Below are 18,552 nucleotides of genomic sequence, written 5' to 3'. Positions count from 1 at the left end.
GAACCTTAAGAGTTCTGGCGAAGTCCCTGCGCCTGATGTCACTTGCCGCTGAAAACTTCCGAACCCGCTAAATTAAATCGACTTCATTTCTGGGGTCAAGTGGAGCAATTAAGATAAGATAGAAGAAAACTTAAATGATCCCCATGGGGAAATTAGGTGGTCAAGACGAAGGTCAACAAACTACCAGCGTAGAGGGAACATTCGTCCTGAATGCTTCCCAATAGATTTCTGGTGATATTTGCTTGATCTTTGCTCTCCATCATAATGATAAAAACTACAAGATCAAACTGAGGAGAGTGATGCAGACATATGAAGAATGACACACCTCGCCCTACCCACTGGTGTCCATACCACAGGAAACACTTGGCAAACATTTAGAACAAAGTGCCTCTTGTTTAGAAAGGTCCTTCCACTTTGATTAGTACGTCTAACAGCTTGCTTCCCTTTTCTGATTTGAGTTTCATGTCACACATCCGGTTCTGTTCTCCTTTCAGCCCTGCGAAGAACATCTGTGCAGGGTTTTTTTGTTTTTTTTTCATTTTTGTTTTCGCTTCTTATCTCACATAGTTTATTTGTGCAGTTGCCTTAGCTCAAGCATAACCATGCACACAACAGCTGTGAGTTAGTGTCGATCAGCCAGCTAAGCTGCACGGGGGTGGCTGACTAAGTCTTCTTACCATGCAGAAACTTTGCCTCCCTCCTCCCGGCCTGCCCACACACACACCGAACGTCACGTTGTGTTTTGTTGTTCTTGTATCGAGGTGTCGTCACAAGGGAGCATTGTATATGCATATACACACATATGCCGTCTAAATGGATCTGGAAGACATTGTTTTTACAAGGACAGGTGCAACAACAAAGACACTATTAACTGCCTTAATGAATCGCACTGCAATCACTGTAATTGTAGCTAATGTAACCTAGTTTCCAATACCTGTCATTTGAGCAGGCTGGTGTACAAATCATGTTCAACTTCTTTTATTGTCATATGCACAGAGAAAAACAAGTTGCCCTGGACAATGAATTTCTTAGTTTGCTGTTCTCTCTGATGCCAAGAAAAACAAAATAGGAGACAATAAAAATAGAAAGTAAGACAACGAGAATATTATATATATACACATATGTACACTAGCATAACTAGTACAAATGTAATGTTAAGATAAATAAAAAATATATACATGACTATTAAAATGCTAACAGAAAAATGTGCAATGAGTGCCTGATATGTACATGTTGAACTATCAACAACAGTCAATAGTTTAATACAAATACATAATACATAATACAAAATAGGTGCCTTTGCTTATACAGTAGTATTGGCCACTGTTTCTACCAGGGATCAAACCAGCTGAATGTCACAACTGAATGTCAACCTTCATGAGGCAGAGTCCATTTGTGACACCAATGATATTCTACTTACTAGCCTACCCTCTGTGTGTGTGTGTGTGTGTGTGTGTGTGTGTGTCATGCCGCATGAGTATAAAGATGACAATGTCTTTGCATATGTCAGACTGTGTCATGACTACCCACTATATGCTTGTTTTTCATGGTGTGTGTTTCTGTGTGTGTGTGTGTGTGTGAAAGAAAGCAACAGAGAGTGAAGTTGCTATGCTCAGAATTATGAAACACACAGGGTTGTTCCCTCATACAGGCGTGAATTTACATGCCTGAGTCAGCATGTGTGTTACGCCTCCGAGAGACAGCATAGAAACTCCCTTCGTCCATAGGCTGCTGCGTCTGACTCATGGCATTGTATGCGGAATGTGTCCCGCAGATGTCCAATGTGTGTGTGTGTGTGTGTGTGTGTGTGTGTGTTTTGTGGGCGCTGTCTTTAAAGGAAGGATAGCTCTAATAGTTACATTTGTTTTTTTCTGTATCAGAAGCTCAGGCTTATTTAGTGCATGCAGATTTCTCCTGTACTAATATTTACATAGGAGTGTCAGTATTTTTAAATGTTGCAGTCATCCCCTTATGGTAATACAGTGACTAACAAGCCTGTCATGCATTTACCAGTGAGAAGGTGATGTGGAGTTCAAGGAAATTAAACCATGACCTCCAGCCAATGATCATCATAAGGCAAACAGCCGCCAGTATAAACAAACATCAAGTATATCTTCAGAAATGTGTTTTTTTTATTGTTTTTTTTCTCCCTTAAAAAAACATGCTTATATAACTTACATCAGTTTGATAACACTTACTAGGTCATAAAGATTTATCTCAGGTTAAACTCTATTCAGCAAATAACAAGGCGGGTAAACTGAGCTGATGGTGGTTTACCCTCCTCTACACCCCTGGTGGGCAGGCAGGTGTGCCTGGTAAACAAATGGCATGGATTGCGATTCAGGCAGGCAAAGTAAAATGAATCTTAGGGGATAATTTCCCCATTTTTGCCAAACGGTTCAAATCTGGTGGCTGTTTGAGTAATCACTGGCAGAGCAATGCCGCGCTTGTTAGTGAGGCTCAGGAGGAAGATGGCTGTGACTGCTGTGTTCCAATCAAATCAAAATGACAGAGTGACCTTGGAGAGGCACAGAGAGGATGTATTTTTAGCCAGGCGTTCTCATAGGGATGCTCTTTTTTTTTTTTTTTTTTTTTCCTGCCGTCTGTTTTTTGCTCCAGCCGTGCCCACATTGGCCGCCTGGCTGCCTGGCTCCTATAGGGACGCCTGTTTACAGAACAAGAGCTCACAAGACAATGAGGGCCTCTCAACGGGAGGGTGGGGGTGGGGGGTGGGGGGCGAATTGACTGCTTCACATCACTCGCCTTCTTGACAAAACTCCTTTTTTCATGTGGAGTCGATAAAAGGCTTTTCGATCCCCACTCGGTGCAGGCAGGAGAGCTTTGAGCTTTGTGGCCCAACAAGTGAATTCAAGGCCTGGAAATAATGATGTTCTTTTATTTATTCTGCTAGGTTAATAAAATCATGATGATGATGATTATTATTGCTGTTGTTGTTGATGTTGTCTAAGTTGTCAAATATGTATTCAATCAATTGAATCATTTATTTATTTGATGGTACCATTTAAGTTTTCTAAAAATGTATCTCTTAAAAAAAAAAAAAAAAAAAAGAAAATACTATTTTTGGGTGTCCTGGGAGCTGTTGCCCAATGAGCTGTGGAAAAGCAAAACAAGGCCAAAAATACGTCACATGTGTCAACCACCCCCCCCCCCCACCCCCCCCCCTTCCCCTCCAACTATTCCTGATAGCAGGCAGTTAGTGACGTACACAGCATTTCTTTGGCTCTCCCCGGACGGGCAGGAACACTCACACACATTTCCCTGTGACGAAATGAGATTTCTGTTTTGACTGTGGTTCATTTCCACTACGCAGTTGAAGTGTGGATGCAGGACTTTTCCCACAGTATTATGTTTTGTTGACTGCTCCACACACTGTCTTACCAGCTGCTGAGGTCCTGTTGTAAAGTTAGTTAGAGGCTTGCCGGAGGGAGCTTTGAGAGAGAGAGAGAGAGAGAGAGAGAGAGAGAGAGAGAGAGAGAGAGAGACAGAGAGAGAGAGAGAGGTAGATAGATAGACTGACAGAGAAGGTATAAGACGAAGGGGACAAATGTCACAGACCCTAAAATAGAACCTCATTTGATAAGATTTTGTCCCATGTAGCCCTATATAGCACATGGGGAGATAGTGGTGAGAGTCAAACCTGTGATTAGAATAAGGGGCTTTTGGGTGATGTAACACCCTCTCTGGCGGCCATATTGGAGGTCCTCAGCTCTTGGGCAACAGTGGCTGTGAAAAGCTGACTGTGTTTCTAAACCTACGACTTTGGCATCTCAACAGAATTCAATAGACATGATTTATTTTTGTGTTTAGAGAACGTTAGCTCGTTGGCTAGCTAGTATCAGCTAACCATCATGGTCTTGCTTTGTCAATACATCTGATTTACACACTAGCTAACATATGTAGAAGCTAACGTTAGTAGTGGTTACTAGTCGCATATATTTGCATTAGTTGCTTTACTGAATTAGCCTGCTGGCTAGTTGTCAGCTAACAAAGCCAAAACCCAACTGTTTGTTCAGGTTAACTGAGCTGACTCTTCTCAAGCTACAACTCAGAGTGTTGAGTAGAGACTGTTGGAGTAGAGACTAGAGCTAAAGACAAGACAGTTTACTGTGTCACAGTAACCTACATTTGGAAACAAATCAAGTCTACCTTATCTACTTTTACTTATAACGTTACTGAATGGATCTACACCCACAACACAACCATCATTTTTCAGGTAGTTCTCTTTTCCTAACCTGGTTGTTATATATTTAGACATTATGTATGCACAACCAATTCTCTACTGGATCTCCATGATGCCACCAGAGTTGGTTGCTAGAGGATGTATGACGCAACTGCAAAGCTTCTTCTAGTTACTCTTATACGTTCTCTAACTGGGATAATTTCTAGTGAATTAGATTGCAGTGAATTTAAAATATTCCTAATTTTCTTGCATGAGGACCCCCTGGCACCGCCTGAAGGACCCTTGGTAGTCCCCAAACGCCACTTTGAGAACCACTGGAGTAGAGAATAAGAATGAAAGCGAGAGTACGGTGGGGGGAAGGGAGGCTCTAGTTAGCAAGTCCTCAAGGACGCAGTGTGCTGTGGGAGCCTGGCTGAGGTGTTGCAGGGAGGCAGTGTGGATAAGAAGAAAAGGAGGAGGGGGGGATGGGAGGAAGGACTGCTGACGCATTTAGGAGTCGGTGGAGGGGTGGTGGAGGGGGGGCGCTGACGTCTGGACAGCCATGCAAATCTAGGAAACCAAGGAGATGGCCCTGGTTCAAAGTCTGTGTGGTGAACCGTGGTGATTTCTGGCAAAAGATGAAATGAAGCGATGGGGAGGCTGAAATGACAAGTTTGCATTTCTTTCTTTTACTGTTTGGCAGGACTCTTCTCCGTGTTTCACAGAGAGCCGTCCACGTATGTGGAGAGTTGAATCTTGACGGGGACATTTGGATGTAAACTCCACTGCCTTGCACTCAGGCTAGCTTGTTGCCCCTAGCTGGTGTTTTTTGTTACTCATTTTACAACAGGATGTCTTCTTTGACCCTTGGTTTTGGTTTTCAATCATGTTGTTGCATATACAGTATGTCACATGATTGATAAGTTGACTTTTTTTCTTCACCCAAAGGCTATTCACACTATTTCACTTTTTTCAAAAAAGAAACAGCACTGGGTCAAACGCATTTTGTGCTGATAATATGAAAAAGTGGGTTGCGTAATGCGCATTTTGTTCCCATAACAATGTCAGATACTCTATGCAACTCTATTCATTCTATCACGTTGCATGGACCCCTGGAGTTTCGTGTATTTTGTTTGATGATGGCAAAGAGATGACTGTTTATGTCAACTTTGATGATAAAGGGTAGCCAATCAGCTACCTATGACCTACCCTATCAGCTACCTATGACCTATACCCATCAGCTACCCTAGAGTAGCTGATGTTCTGCATCAGCTAATGGGGATCCTAAAACAAATCCTAAATCTTAAATCCTAACCCCCCCAAGCAAAAATCACCAAGCAAAAATCATGAAATCCAATAGGATAAAATACCACCATTTATCTTTCTTATCTCAATACATTTCTATCTCAAACTAATTCATATTTCTGGATTCAAAATGCTGTAGTACCAACTTTAAAGGGTCATGATACCCTCAGTTTGAGCCTTTCTCTTTTGAAAAATGCAAGTGGCGTGAGGAGCGAGCAGGAAAGATTCTAGCATGTATGATGAAGTGCGAAAATATGTAAAACACCAAAACAACACTATTCAGTCAAAGGTTTTCCAGTCTAATTGGCATCAGTGTGCCGGGACCTGCGCAGGAAAAAAGCATTATGTGATGTATTGTCAAGATTATGACCAGGATGGATGTGTTTCATCATGAAATGCCCATGAACATTGATTAATAGCTGAAAAAGCGCGTTCAGGGTTTCAAACTCCTCTAAGTATCGCACTGGACTGACAAAATTAGCTCCCTGAATTCAGCTGATTGATGAACACCTCTGACAAAAGAGGGGAAATCATCGTTTTTCTTTTTTTTTTTTTACATTTCAAAAAGTGTTTCTATACTTCTTCTCTTGAAGCAGTTTTTCTCAATCTTTTCTCAATCTTTGTTTGCCAAAAAAATCATTTTTTGTGTTAAAGCAGACATACTGTACGATTACATATTCCTTTACAAATATAGGCAGGGGTCAGAGCTGTTTATTGATAGATAGATAGATATTCAACATTTCAGATAATATAAGGGATAATAGAGTGTTGCAATAGCAAACAACAGCCAGGAAAGAGTCCATGAACGTTATTTATATAGTCAAATCACAGTAATTTTTAACCTTCTTTCACCCTATTTTAAATGCGGTAAGTCTGGTAGTTGGCATAAAGTTATAATACTACCAAGTAATTACTTCTTAAGTCTAGTGATCACATGAAAAACATTCAATCAGGCAGATGCAAAATTCATGGGGGATTAGCTATTAAACTGTCAAAGAGTCGCCATCGCGGTTCTAGAAGATTCAGACCTTCAGACCTAAGGCCCGAGCTGCACAGGCCTTACCATGTCAAATATTGACTTGCTTAACTATGCATGTGGAATTGTGTCCCAGGTTTAAGACTGATAGAGCAAATAGTGCTCCTTCAGCGCAACTGACAATTGTTGGAGGGGAAATTGGCAAGAAATGATCATTAAATATTAAGAATGTCCTGCATACCTTAGAAAATGTTCTCTAAATCAACAGCTATGCAGAAAGACACAATATATGGCAGTTCTTATGTGCAAATAAAATTGATACATAACAGTGGCTACACTGAAAAACAACACTATCAGGTTCAGAATACATAACTAGACCTTTTTATTTAAATCTTAAATATTAAACATTGTCCTGTTCAACATTCAACTCTTTCACTTGAATAAATCAAGCAGCATGGATCCTATTATGCAGTATGTGCTTATGGGAAAGCATATTACTATACTACTATGTTAAATTCTCACTGAATCATGACTGGGTATAGGTAATAACTTAAAACTTGCATTAAAACTTTCCTTTATTTATAAAATAAGTAAATAATGAGTGGTTAAGTTTGTATATCTTTGTTATTACAACGTTTTATCATGTCTTAATTTGCTTATGCCGATGTTGCAAATTGCAAGATTCAAATCCTTTGTGTAAAAATAAGAACAATTCTTAGAAAGTGACTGATTGTTCCTACTTTCTTTGTTTCCTATGTTCCTGCTGTCTTTACCCTTTCTGCTTTACCACAATCTCAGATGTACTTAGCACTACTTAGCACAGTCAGCGACATACCGCTCATGTCTTTAGCATTAGAAAACCCTCTCTGTAGGCATTCCATTGAAACAGTAGTGTTTACATCAGTGTCCTGAGGGTATTCATTAAATTAGACACTGGCTGCAGAGCATCATCTACAATGTTTACGTTAGTTTGCTGAGGATTTTTATCATCGCTGCTAAATGCTTTATCGCCAAAGATAAAGCATTTATCTGCTGTTAAAATGTTAAATATGTGACATGTTTGATAAATGTAGTTTGCAGTTTGCTCCGGGGGGCTTAAAAAGACCTCGACTTCAAATTAGGTTGCATGGAGGTTATAAATGACCCCATTCCTAAATATGTATGATGTATTCCATCTGCGCTTTATATGGTGTGTCTATGTAATACTAACAGGAAGCTAGGGTGAAAATTAGCGAGAAATTTTCCAAACTGCAGACCTAGTTTTCACCCATTTCTCTTCAACATACAGCCATGCACTGGTTTGCCTGAACACTTCTAGCTTCTTCATGTATATATAAATGTAGGTCACCTGTTGGGAAATCATGTTCTGAACTAATATCTCTGACACCATTAATCGGATTTTCATAAAACTTAAGGGAATGATGTGTCTCATTGCTCCATTCCGGCTTTTTAAAAATTTCACTGATTGAAATTTGATTGATTGCTTACGTGTTGTGTCACGCGATATTACAGATATGGCACATTTTGATGAAATTTGGGGGCATGATGCATCTCATATTTCAGCATTTTCAGACACTGTTTGGCCGAAGGGGGCGCTACTGTTACAGGTCAAAACAAAGAAATATATTGGTTCCTGATTGGCCCAAGCGGAGACTGCATCATTCATGGGGGACAACATGTTTACTGTTCCCTTGTTTTATTTTGTCTCCATCTTTGTTTCTCAGCGCTCATTGCTGTGGTGTTTCTGCACTGCACTTCCCAGAGATCACCTGTCAATCTAACAGTGTGTCCAGTACTGTGACGTCTTTTCCACACCCAAATTCAACTTAGCGATATTGATTTGATTAGGTTGAATATGTATATAGCTTGAATCACCATAGTGGAATATAAATTGATGATAGACAGTAGTTTTCATATTTATATAAGAAATATTACTTTAAGCTTGGGCCCCTACATTCACCTTAAGATAGGACAGAATTCCAGCCATGGCAAATGACACTTGATCAGTGTTGGCATGCAGTCACATCAACAAGCACAATGTTTCATGTAATCATATTTCTTCAAGCCAAGTGGCATGTCAAACCACTCGGAGCGTGTCTTGCACCACCCAGATTACCCCAATCCACATTTGATAACCTGTTATTGAAGACAATTGCAGCTTTTTGCTGCAGCAGCTGTCTATATGAGACTATTCTGCATGTTTATGACTTCAGGCATTTGGATGAGCAAAAAGACATCTAGGAAGAACTGAGATAAACAACATGGACAAAATATTGAGCTTGTCCTGTTATTGTGATATGCATGGATGTCAAATATCAGTTTGAATGATTGCCATATCATTCTTTGATTGCAGTGGTAAATGTTGTCACTGTAAAACTAAAATCCCAATAATTAACATAAAACTGATTAGTTTGTTTTATTTACTTCTTTGTAGATTGAGTAATGGAAATACTTCATAGTATTTTCAATGCCTGCTGTGCATGGAAAACTGCTTGCACAGCAGGCATTAAAACTGCATGCAAACATGAGGGGGAACCGTCGTCAGTACTGATTCAACAGAAATGTGAAAAACATTGTTTACACAAATCATACGTTGCTTTGAAAAAAAATGAATAATAAAACAATCCACAGGATTTGATGTCTGTGGTGTTGCTGACATACAAATTGCCTCTTTGAAAATAAACAGGAAAAGCTTTTGATGTACTTCCTGTCTGGGTAGGTCAGAGGAGCTTTGAAACCACATGAGTCAGACCTCCAGAACAGTTTGTGATACGTTTTACCGATACTCATCCATGTTGTGTCTTTAGTGTTATTCATTTAAAAGAGATGGAAGTACATTTTTATGTAAATTTATATTGAACAATTCATAGTTTCCACATACTATCTGATTATCAAACAATGATGGTTATGCTCTTCTTTCATAAAAACATGAGATTTGTGTGCATTTGTATGTCTTTGGTGTTACTTACTGATGTTCTAACGATGATTTAAAATGTAATAAATCATTAAGTTCTACAAATGTGAAAATGGTCAAATTTCATTTATGGAACAAAAGTCATTTATGAAACAATGCAAATACATTTTTGCAGGGTAATTTGCATTGTCTGCTAGAGTTCCCTTTCTGGCATTTGTGGTCCCATAATGGTTGATTGCACAAATGACAATGAATGAAATAAATGAAAAAGCCTAAGAAGAACTCAAAATGGTGGAAATCAATTTTTGTATAGTAAGGATAGTTAGATATATATGCACCAAATTTAATTCCATTCAAACTGTGCGAGATATGACTGGTTATTCAAATGTTTACATTTAGACCTGTAATTGTAGTGTAATTGTAATTGTAGTGTATTGTTGCCCAGATTTTGCCAAATTCTGATCCGCAGTGTCTGATATATCTTGTGTGAAGGATGAATGAACGAAAAGACGGAGACCGATCCCTAGTCCCCCCCCATGATGAAACCAACCCCCAAAAAACTGGAGCACTTTCCTTTCTCACCTGGTTTGTCACCGTAATCAAAGAATGGCCCTGCTGCACGCACACCGGTGAGAGTTTTCATCCGCCTTGGTAGCCTGGAGGTAAACCCACTTCGCTAGACCGCTGAGGTGAGTCATCTGGTGAGCAATAGAACGAGGGAACGACGAGTGGTGGGTTTCTCAGACAGGGAGAGTCAACCACCGCTTTAACTGGAAAGCAGACGTGAGCAAACCGGAGAGAAATGCTGAAGTGAATCCTCGCCTACGTCACCGCTGCCTCGGGACAAGGAGAGCGAATGCCTTGTTACCTGAGCGTATGAACACTGTTAGCACGTGTTTGAAGGGAAACGCTGTTGACGACATGGGAGCTGAAGAAGGGTGTGGCTCGTGGTTCGTGCTTTGTGTCTGACTATTCTTGGGAACCGCTGAACTCCTGTATTACATCATCCATTTGTCACTATCAGCACTTCAGTATCACCTGTGCACAGAAAAATAAAGTTAGACTGCAGCTATTATTGAAGTCATCTTCTGAAAGCTGTGTTTAGGAGCTAAGATCCCCAACAAAACCTGGTAGTTAACTGGTGGTTATGAAATGAGGTATTGGGCTGAGGCGAACAGTGTTATATGATTGGGATTAACATATTGTCTGACCCTGTCCCATCTGTGGATTATCTCTATGGCTACACCTGAACGGCTGGGTGCTACGGTGCACCTTTAAAGCCCCAACTTACTCCAACAGGCCTTAACCCAGAAGACAAGACTACCATGGACAGGCTTGGACTTGCTGTCGTGGGCTTTTGTTTTCTTGCGTCGCTGGAAAGGCCAAATTGAATGCTGTCTAAATCGCAGATGTAAATTATTGATACAATGTTATCATTATCAAGGCATGTTCAGGATCTTGTATTGCCTTGCCTTGTCTCAAATCAATACTCCATTGTCAAACATGAATCTTGTACCTTTTCATCACGCATGATTCACAGAACCTATTCTCACATGATGAAGTATTTACACAAACAGCCTCCGTAGCCTACCTGGCTATTACAGAAGCGTCATCTGTTGTTAGTTTAAAAGCCCTTGTATCAGCAGTGCTTTAAAGTATTACTATGTCAAAGCAGATGTGGCAGGCAAAGCCACCCTGCTGTCCCACCAGGTGGACTTGGCGCTGCCAACCCAGCTCTCTGTCCTGGATTAGACTTGGCTGGCAGACATAACAAAAAGATTGGGGCTAAGAGATGGTTACATGCACAGGCAATTGACACTAATACTACTGTTTGAAGCAAACCAGTTTGGTCACCAGGCAAAGGAACACTCTGTCCGTCAGAATTATCCATGCTTCAACACACTATCAGGGAAAACATGACACGCATCAATGTGTATACTATATACAGGAAGGTAGGACGCTTCATTTTGTGAGGTTCTGTTTTGCTTTGTGGTATACAGTATGGCTAGTCTCATGTTGTGTTGAGGTCATGAGTGGCGCAGGTACAAATCACTATACTGTGGTCACACTGAGCTTCTAGTATCATTACGTCATTTCTCAGAATCTCACACATCAAAATTACCAGCTGAATGGCCATAATGAATCAAAAGTCTGTGGCAATGTGAAGATACAGTATATTCTTTAATCTAACATTGCTTTTCTTTAACCTTTATAGAACCCATGGAAGGGTTTTGCTTAACATGCCTGCTCTTATGCAGCAACGCCCTACTTTAGTTTCATACAGCTACACATGCTCACACCTGGGATCCAACCAGCACAACCACAGTTTTCTACTGTTGGCCACTGGAGCAGCTGGGGGTAAGTACCTTGCACGTTAATGCAAGTAGTTGAAGGAGGGGAGAGTGTTTCTCTCCCCTCTTATATATAGAGGGGAGAGAAACACTCTCCCCTCTATATATAATTTATACTATATATACTATCTTATATATAGTATAAATTGTGCCCAATCGTTTGAATCTCATTGATGATGCATGCAATTAAAACCATCCAAATTAGATCATATACTTTGGAATAATTTATATGTCTTTTCATATAACCATTCTAAGCAACATTTTTATGAAAAATACACTTATCAGCCTAAATTACAAAGTGGGGCTGCAATAGAGAAGAGCGTCCCATCCCCACTAATTGAGACCCTGTAGATTCACCCTATTGGCCCAAATGAAATTCTAGCGTCAGGTTTCAGGATTTCTGGGTACTGAAGTTCAAACAGTTGCCTCTCGCTGACATTTGGAGCCGCCAACATGCGAAGCTGCCTAGTGCAGCTTTAACGCTTTGCTCCAGTATGATGGTGTCCGTGGAGAAATCAGCAAAACTCTTCTGGCAGAAATACTGTAATTTGTCCAAATCAACAGTGCGCTTTTGATTTGACTCTATAGGCAGGACGGCAGTCTGTCATGTTGACAGGCAAAGGACCTGAGACTGGGAAGAACAGAGAGAAGACTATAGTGTATGACACACTCAGATCGGATAAAACTCACATTATTATTTAAAACATTGTTTGGTTTGGGCAGAGCAAAATCCATAGCTTCTCAATTAGAATTAGTGGGAATACTCTCCTCTGTTGCAGCCCTATTTTGTGATTTAGACTGATAATACAGGTGTATTTTTACATAAAAATCTTGCCTAGTGCATCTTAACTCAGGGATATGTGAGATTACAGTTTGGTATGCAACAACATTATGGTATATAAGGGAGAATGTTTATCCATTCCATATGTTGAATTCTACTCTATTTGACGGCCACGCATAGGCCAACAGCGGAAAAAGCAGTCACTGACATGCAAAAACCAGTTCTTTAAATAAATATTTTATTTGAAAATAAATACATTTTCTTAAAATAGAATCAATAACATTACAAAAGCTTTGGGGAAGTGGGAAAGGGGGGGTTACCCAAATGAAGTTGTGTAATTTGGAACAAGGAGTACAATCTCACACGTTTATCTACCATCTTAAGACAAGTTCCCACAAAGTATTCTACTGTACATTCTCAGCTGCTTTGTGGGAAAGTGGTGGCATCCCTCACGCTTGGTTTAACATGCAGTCTACTTGGTCTTAAAGCTTCAGGCCCTGCACCCAATACCCAAACCCTTGGTATATTCATATCTACACACTCTTTTTGTAAAATGTATGATATAATCTCTTGTCAACACATCAAAATCAGCCATTGATTACATTTACATCTGACAATGTTTCGAAAGTACCTTAAATGTATCTAGGTCAACTTCACCTCTAGTCTACAGTACAAAGATACAATACACAAGAAGGCTGCGCTTATTGATATAGCAGTAATCAGAGGCCACTATCTCACTAAGGCCAGAAGATGTATTTAGATTTCAGCGTGTAACTTAATCATCTGAGGCTGCGAGGTTTGTCCGACTGCAGTTTGCCAGGCAGAAAGTAAAAAACTGAGTGGGAACAAGCTGGCGGTTTTCTGCCGTTACAACACGAGTGTTTCGGCGCCCATTGTTTGAGGTGAGAGCTTAAGAGATGGCAGATCTCCAGAGAGGGAGAGGGACAGCGGAGTCGTATTGGAACAGATTAACACAGTGCACCAGCTAGCTTCCCCGCGCAGCCCCAACCCCCCTGACAGCTCCGCAAATAGCATTACAAGTGCAGGAAGTTCTCCAGCTCTCCCTCAAACCAGCCAGCAGCAGCAGCAGCAGCAGCAAAGCAGCAACCTTGACAAAAACCTAATTACCAACTGCGCAAAAAAAAAAGAAAAGAAAAGAAAAGAAAAATGCACCACAGAACATGTCCGTTTTATAATTATTAAGTCGTTGGAGAGTGTGCGAGCTGACCTCAATTAAGACAAGCGTGTGTGAACATGTAATTTAAATCTAATCAGAAGAAAACCAGCGGAGTAAGCTAATCTATGGAAAAAACAACAACTTTGCACGGTTGTGCTCCTCGGTTGGTCTTCCTGCCTAATGAAATCAATGCCACAGGTAGTGGCAGCTTTAAATAATGATTAAACTAAGTGCTGCTGGGGGAGCGCTGTGTCCACACATTGTGAACAAACCAAAATCTCTGGTTCGCCCTGCGCAGCCTCCACTCAGCCTCACGCACTCAGCACATTGGGCGACGGTTAGGGAACCATTCATTGACTTTCAAATGCCTCGCTGCACTGACCACACACAGATATCGCCAATAACGCAAGTTGTTGTTGTATTTCTAAACCCCTCACAATGCGTGGACATATATTCCTCGGTCACCGTACGCCTCAAAATCCCACCTCAGATCTGTGACTAACAGCTTTTGATGGCGCTGGACGCTTTTTTTGTTTGGCTTTTCTTGACCTCTCGAGCTTTCTGCCATGGACATTTAAATAGGCCACAGTTATGTTGTTCCTTAAATACTACTTAGGCTTCTCCCTCCCCCTCCCTTCTCCCATAGAGACAAATTGCTGCTCTATTAAGTAGTGACTCAGGCTTCTCTTGCGATGAGCCCCCAAATGTCTGACTTGGAACAGTGGAATTTCAGAGCGTTATTCTGCAGATAAATGTTTCGTTTAGCCGACACTCTAAGCAATGGTTCAATCACAGTTAATTCAGTAGCAGGAAACACAGGCGTAGTGGACATGTATATTCACATGAGCCTTTTACATTTAATGATAGATAGAAGATTTCATCTGAGTCAGGTAAATGACACTGGACACTAAAAAATCAATGTAGCACATTTTGTATGGCCAATCCGAGATAAACCCCATCACCCAGGAATGCTGCAGAACCTCACTGTCTCGCTCCTCAAGGAAATGCGAATATTTCAAGGTTTGTAGGAACCTTCTGAACCAGTTTTGAAGAGCCAGCCTTCAATACACACACACAGAGTTGTCAGGGGAAAAAAACTCTTTAACTATCTCTCTTAGATCCCTTCATCCTCGTATAAACATATTCAGATGACCACCATTTATAAATTCAATTTGTAAAATGTCTGCTACTAGTTGAGGGTGTCATCAGAGATAAAATACATTTATAGACGCCGTAGAATCTAGTAGACCCAGATGGATAGTCTTTTCAGGTTGCCTTTCCCATTCTAATCGGTAAGTTTACAATCATCCCAAAGCCTTGGCACTGCAGGCACATGTGCTGAGGGCCAGATGGGTACAGACAGAGCCTGTTGCATCAGGATGCCTCAATTTGGCCAAAGACCACAGATCTTATTGGCATCAGCTCAATGAGGAGAAACCTGGTGCTCTTTTTTTTTGTCATTACAATTCTTCATAAACTCGCAGGCAGGCCAGTGTGAAGGCCTACTAGACACTGTCAAATACACAGACACAGAAACACCCAAACAGAACAGAGAGATTGTCTCCTCTTGCTGTGCTACTGTGGCCACTCAGTCATTCTTTGGGGGGTGTCCAGTCCAAACAGGCCTAAACCAACCAGCGCTGTTCTTCTTCTGGCCACTTTGCTCAACAGCTGACCGTACTCGGCTGCTGTTTGCACACAAAGTCCGATATGAAGTCAAACTCGTTCTGTCCCAGGAAGAGCTCGGGCAGCTCCTGAACGCGATCCAGCCCGAACTCCAGCACTAGCGAAGTCAGAACCTCCTCGTCGATCAGATCCATGTCCATGCCGTTTAGACCCAACGGGCCGCCCATGTGCTGCATGCCCGATAGCTGGGCGGGACCCACCCGGTACTGCGCGCCGTTGGGCAGGTGGTGGCCGTTCCCGGAGGCCAGCGGGTGTCCGTGGTACTGCGTGTTGAGTTTCTGCAGGTGCATGCTGGCCATGAGCTGCTGGGAGGTGAGGTTTCCAGGAATGTACTGCTGTGGGTGTCCGGTCTGCTGCTGCTGCTGCTGCTGCTGCTGCTGCTGTTGGGGATGCATGTGGTGATGCTGCTGCTGCTGCTGCTGCTGCTGCTGGCCGTTGTACATCATGTTCCCGGACATCATCTGGTGGTGGTGGTGGTGGTTGGCCATCGGAGCTCCGTTCACCTGGCCGGCCATCCCTCCGGGCCCCACCATGCCGGGCCTCTGCCTCATGGCCGCCTCCATGTTGGTCTGGGGGTTCCTGCCGTAGTGCATCACCTGGCCGTTGGGCAGGGCGCGCAGGCCGGGCTGGCCGTTGTGCTGCGGAGGCCCGTTCATGCCCATCCTGAAGCCGTGGGTCATGGGCATCATCATGTGTTCAGCCATGACTGCTCGATCTGCCGGCCTGCATGGGGCAAAACACGTTCATGTTAGTGAACATTCAGCAGGGCAAGTTTCTTTGTGTAGCCCCCAACCACGTTTACAGTCTGAACAGGTTTCACAACGCCCACGATTTCAAACAATCAATGAACATGTATGTGCAATGTGGAATGAGACCTTCCACTTTCCCGTCACCTCTCCTGAGAAGTGGCCCTGCCCTGGTGACTCGGATCTGTTCTTCCTCTCCTCCCCAGCTTTTTTTTTTTATTATTATTTTGATGGTTCATGACACATCCGAAGTGGCCTATCAAAACCCTTTTGAAATGTCCGAAATTACACCATCAGAGAACTACCACTGGAAATTACACCGGCGAGGGAGGGTAGCCTGTACCCTTGTCGCCAAAAAGGACGCAGAGGAGCGCTGGATTTCCAATTTCACCCCTCCAGCCGGGGGAGAGGAAACCACGCCACACACCTTTTCCCCCCCAACACACGATCAATACAGCTTCTCCCGATTCAGATTACCCGCAGATGATGACAAATTAGAGATCTATCCCCGCTGAAACCATTTGGCTGTCAACGTGAGACCTGCGAGTTGAATTAGCGAATGGATTGTTAAAAATGGATGACATTCTATTTTCTTAACCTGCCTCTAAACGGACTTATAACACATCCAGGCCAAATCACATCCAGAATAACGAGCAAGTAATGAATGAATGTCTGCCTGCTTCTCTGGGTCTGTCTTACTGGGAAAACAAAGACATTTCGGGCTTTTTCTTTCTTCTCTTTCCCCCTAAAATGAACTAGGGTGCCCCTGGCTGCTTGTATCAATTCAAACATTGTAGTGCTTTTTTTTTTTTTTTTTTGGCTGATAAAACAAGACAGCGACACTTTCTAAATAGCCTAAATCCTCCTTAGAATATTCTGCTCTTGTGTTACCTAATTATACCCTATCTATAAAGCTTTGCAGATCTAGGATTATCATTCAGCCTAATGCCACTTTGTAAAGACATTGTAGGGGGGAGAATATAATAATCACTGGCGTTATTACACAAGAAACAAACCTGTTTTATTTTATCCTCGCCGTGCAACCTTACGGGACTGTGCATATGGGCTGTTTTACATAATTTGACGCGATAAAACCGCTAGGCAATAACGCCGCGAGTAAACAAAAGTGACAAGGTGAAATATTAATTCGCTTTATTCTCGCGTAGCCTATCGCTGCCCGTATAACCCGATCGGATCAGCCCTAAATTATGTAAAGAAAATAGTACACAGTGGAAACGCTCCCTCCCCGCGTTTGAATGCCTACTTTTCTTTTTAAAGGAGAAACAGAAGACGACACCTACCCGAATTTATTTATTTATAATCCGTATTCAGAAGTTGGAGCTGGATCTGCGCCGGGCTTGTTTTCCTTCCAGCTGATGCTCCGGCTACATGCAGCCCAGCAGCGGATCAAACTCTGCAGCGTTTCGGCAGTCAGAGGAGTTTGTTTTCTGGGTCAACTCAGGGATTATATACATCTATAAAGCAGCGCGAGAGAGAGAGAGAGAGAGAGAGAGAGAGAGAGAGAGAGAGAGAGAGAGAGAGAGAGGGAGGGGGGGTGGGGGGGGTGGAGCTACCGTCCTCTCCGTCTCCTTTGTTGCCATTGGTCCTCCCCCTTAATCACTGTGCAAAGAAAAATTCAGTAAGTACCTCCACTGATCTACTGGAGCAGCAAAACCCGATTTAGGCAAACTGTATATCCCGGAGACAGTTAAGGCACTCAGTGGATTTTCATGTCGCCTTCATTATCCGTACACTCTTCTCAAAACAGGTTTCTGTCTATAGAGCAGCGGGAAGTGGGTCTTTGGGCTCAGTATGGCTCATGCCATAGCAGAATCCCTTAGGATGGAGTAAAGAAACAGGTTAGAAAGGTTCTCTGTAGCACCAAATGCTCAAGTGGTTCTACATAGGATCTTCATAGTGCTCTAAAGAACCATGTAATACTGTATGAAGTGCTCCAAACCAGCAGTATTAAAAGGCTTTTTAAAGTCACAAGGAAGTGACAATTAATTTTTTTCACCTTGTTAGCTCCATATTACACCTATTATACAATACATGACAAAAAAATAATAATTTGCTTTTACCTTTATTTAAAAATCCCATTGCCTTTACTATCTGGAAAACTGTATTTGTAGTGGTTACTTCATGGTATACCAGTAGGCACATTAAAAATAAAATTCAAAATTCCACCCAATAATACCACCCCAGATTTTTGAATCAAAATGCCTTTCCACATGCTTTTAAGCGCCACACTGGGTTCTTTATGCTGATTGGCCAGTTTCTTTTATTTGAACCAATCACAGAGTTATTTTACTCAGTACAGTTCTATACAGAACCACTACCCCAACCAAAGAACCCTGGAAGAACCCTCCTTTTCCTGTGTGCACTCATGAAGATTATGCACCTGTTTGGGACATGGTGAATATTAGTTTTTCAGTT

General features: G+C 41.9%; 1 protein-coding gene across 1 annotated transcript; it reads right to left on the bottom strand.

Moving 5' to 3' along the window:
- Positions 1 to 12,728: 12,728 nt before the first annotated feature.
- cited4a (Cbp/p300-interacting transactivator, with Glu/Asp-rich carboxy-terminal domain, 4a) lies at positions 12,729 to 17,564 on the bottom strand. Its single transcript, XM_071907558.2, has 2 exons — positions 17,418 to 17,564; positions 12,729 to 16,093 (listed from the first exon to the last, which is right to left on the bottom strand). Exon 2 carries the CDS (start codon positions 16,072 to 16,074, stop codon positions 15,349 to 15,351), a length of 726 nt encoding a protein of 241 aa, XP_071763659.2. The 5' UTR covers positions 16,075 to 16,093; positions 17,418 to 17,564; the 3' UTR covers positions 12,729 to 15,348.
- Positions 17,565 to 18,552: the final 988 nt, after the last annotated feature.

Source organism: Centroberyx gerrardi, chromosome 19 (genome assembly GCF_048128805.1).
Source record: "Centroberyx gerrardi isolate f3 chromosome 19, fCenGer3.hap1.cur.20231027, whole genome shotgun sequence".
Classification (NCBI taxonomy): Eukaryota; Metazoa; Chordata; class Actinopteri; order Beryciformes; family Berycidae; genus Centroberyx; species Centroberyx gerrardi.
The sequence above is the reverse complement of the archived record's forward strand: the minus strand, read 5'-3'. Positions and strand labels throughout refer to the sequence as shown.

Excerpts from the sequence above, each read along its gene's own strand:
- cited4a (XM_071907558.2), bottom strand. The coding sequence starts at position 16,074 with ATGGCTGAACACATGATGATGCCCATGACCCACGGCTTCAGGATGGGC.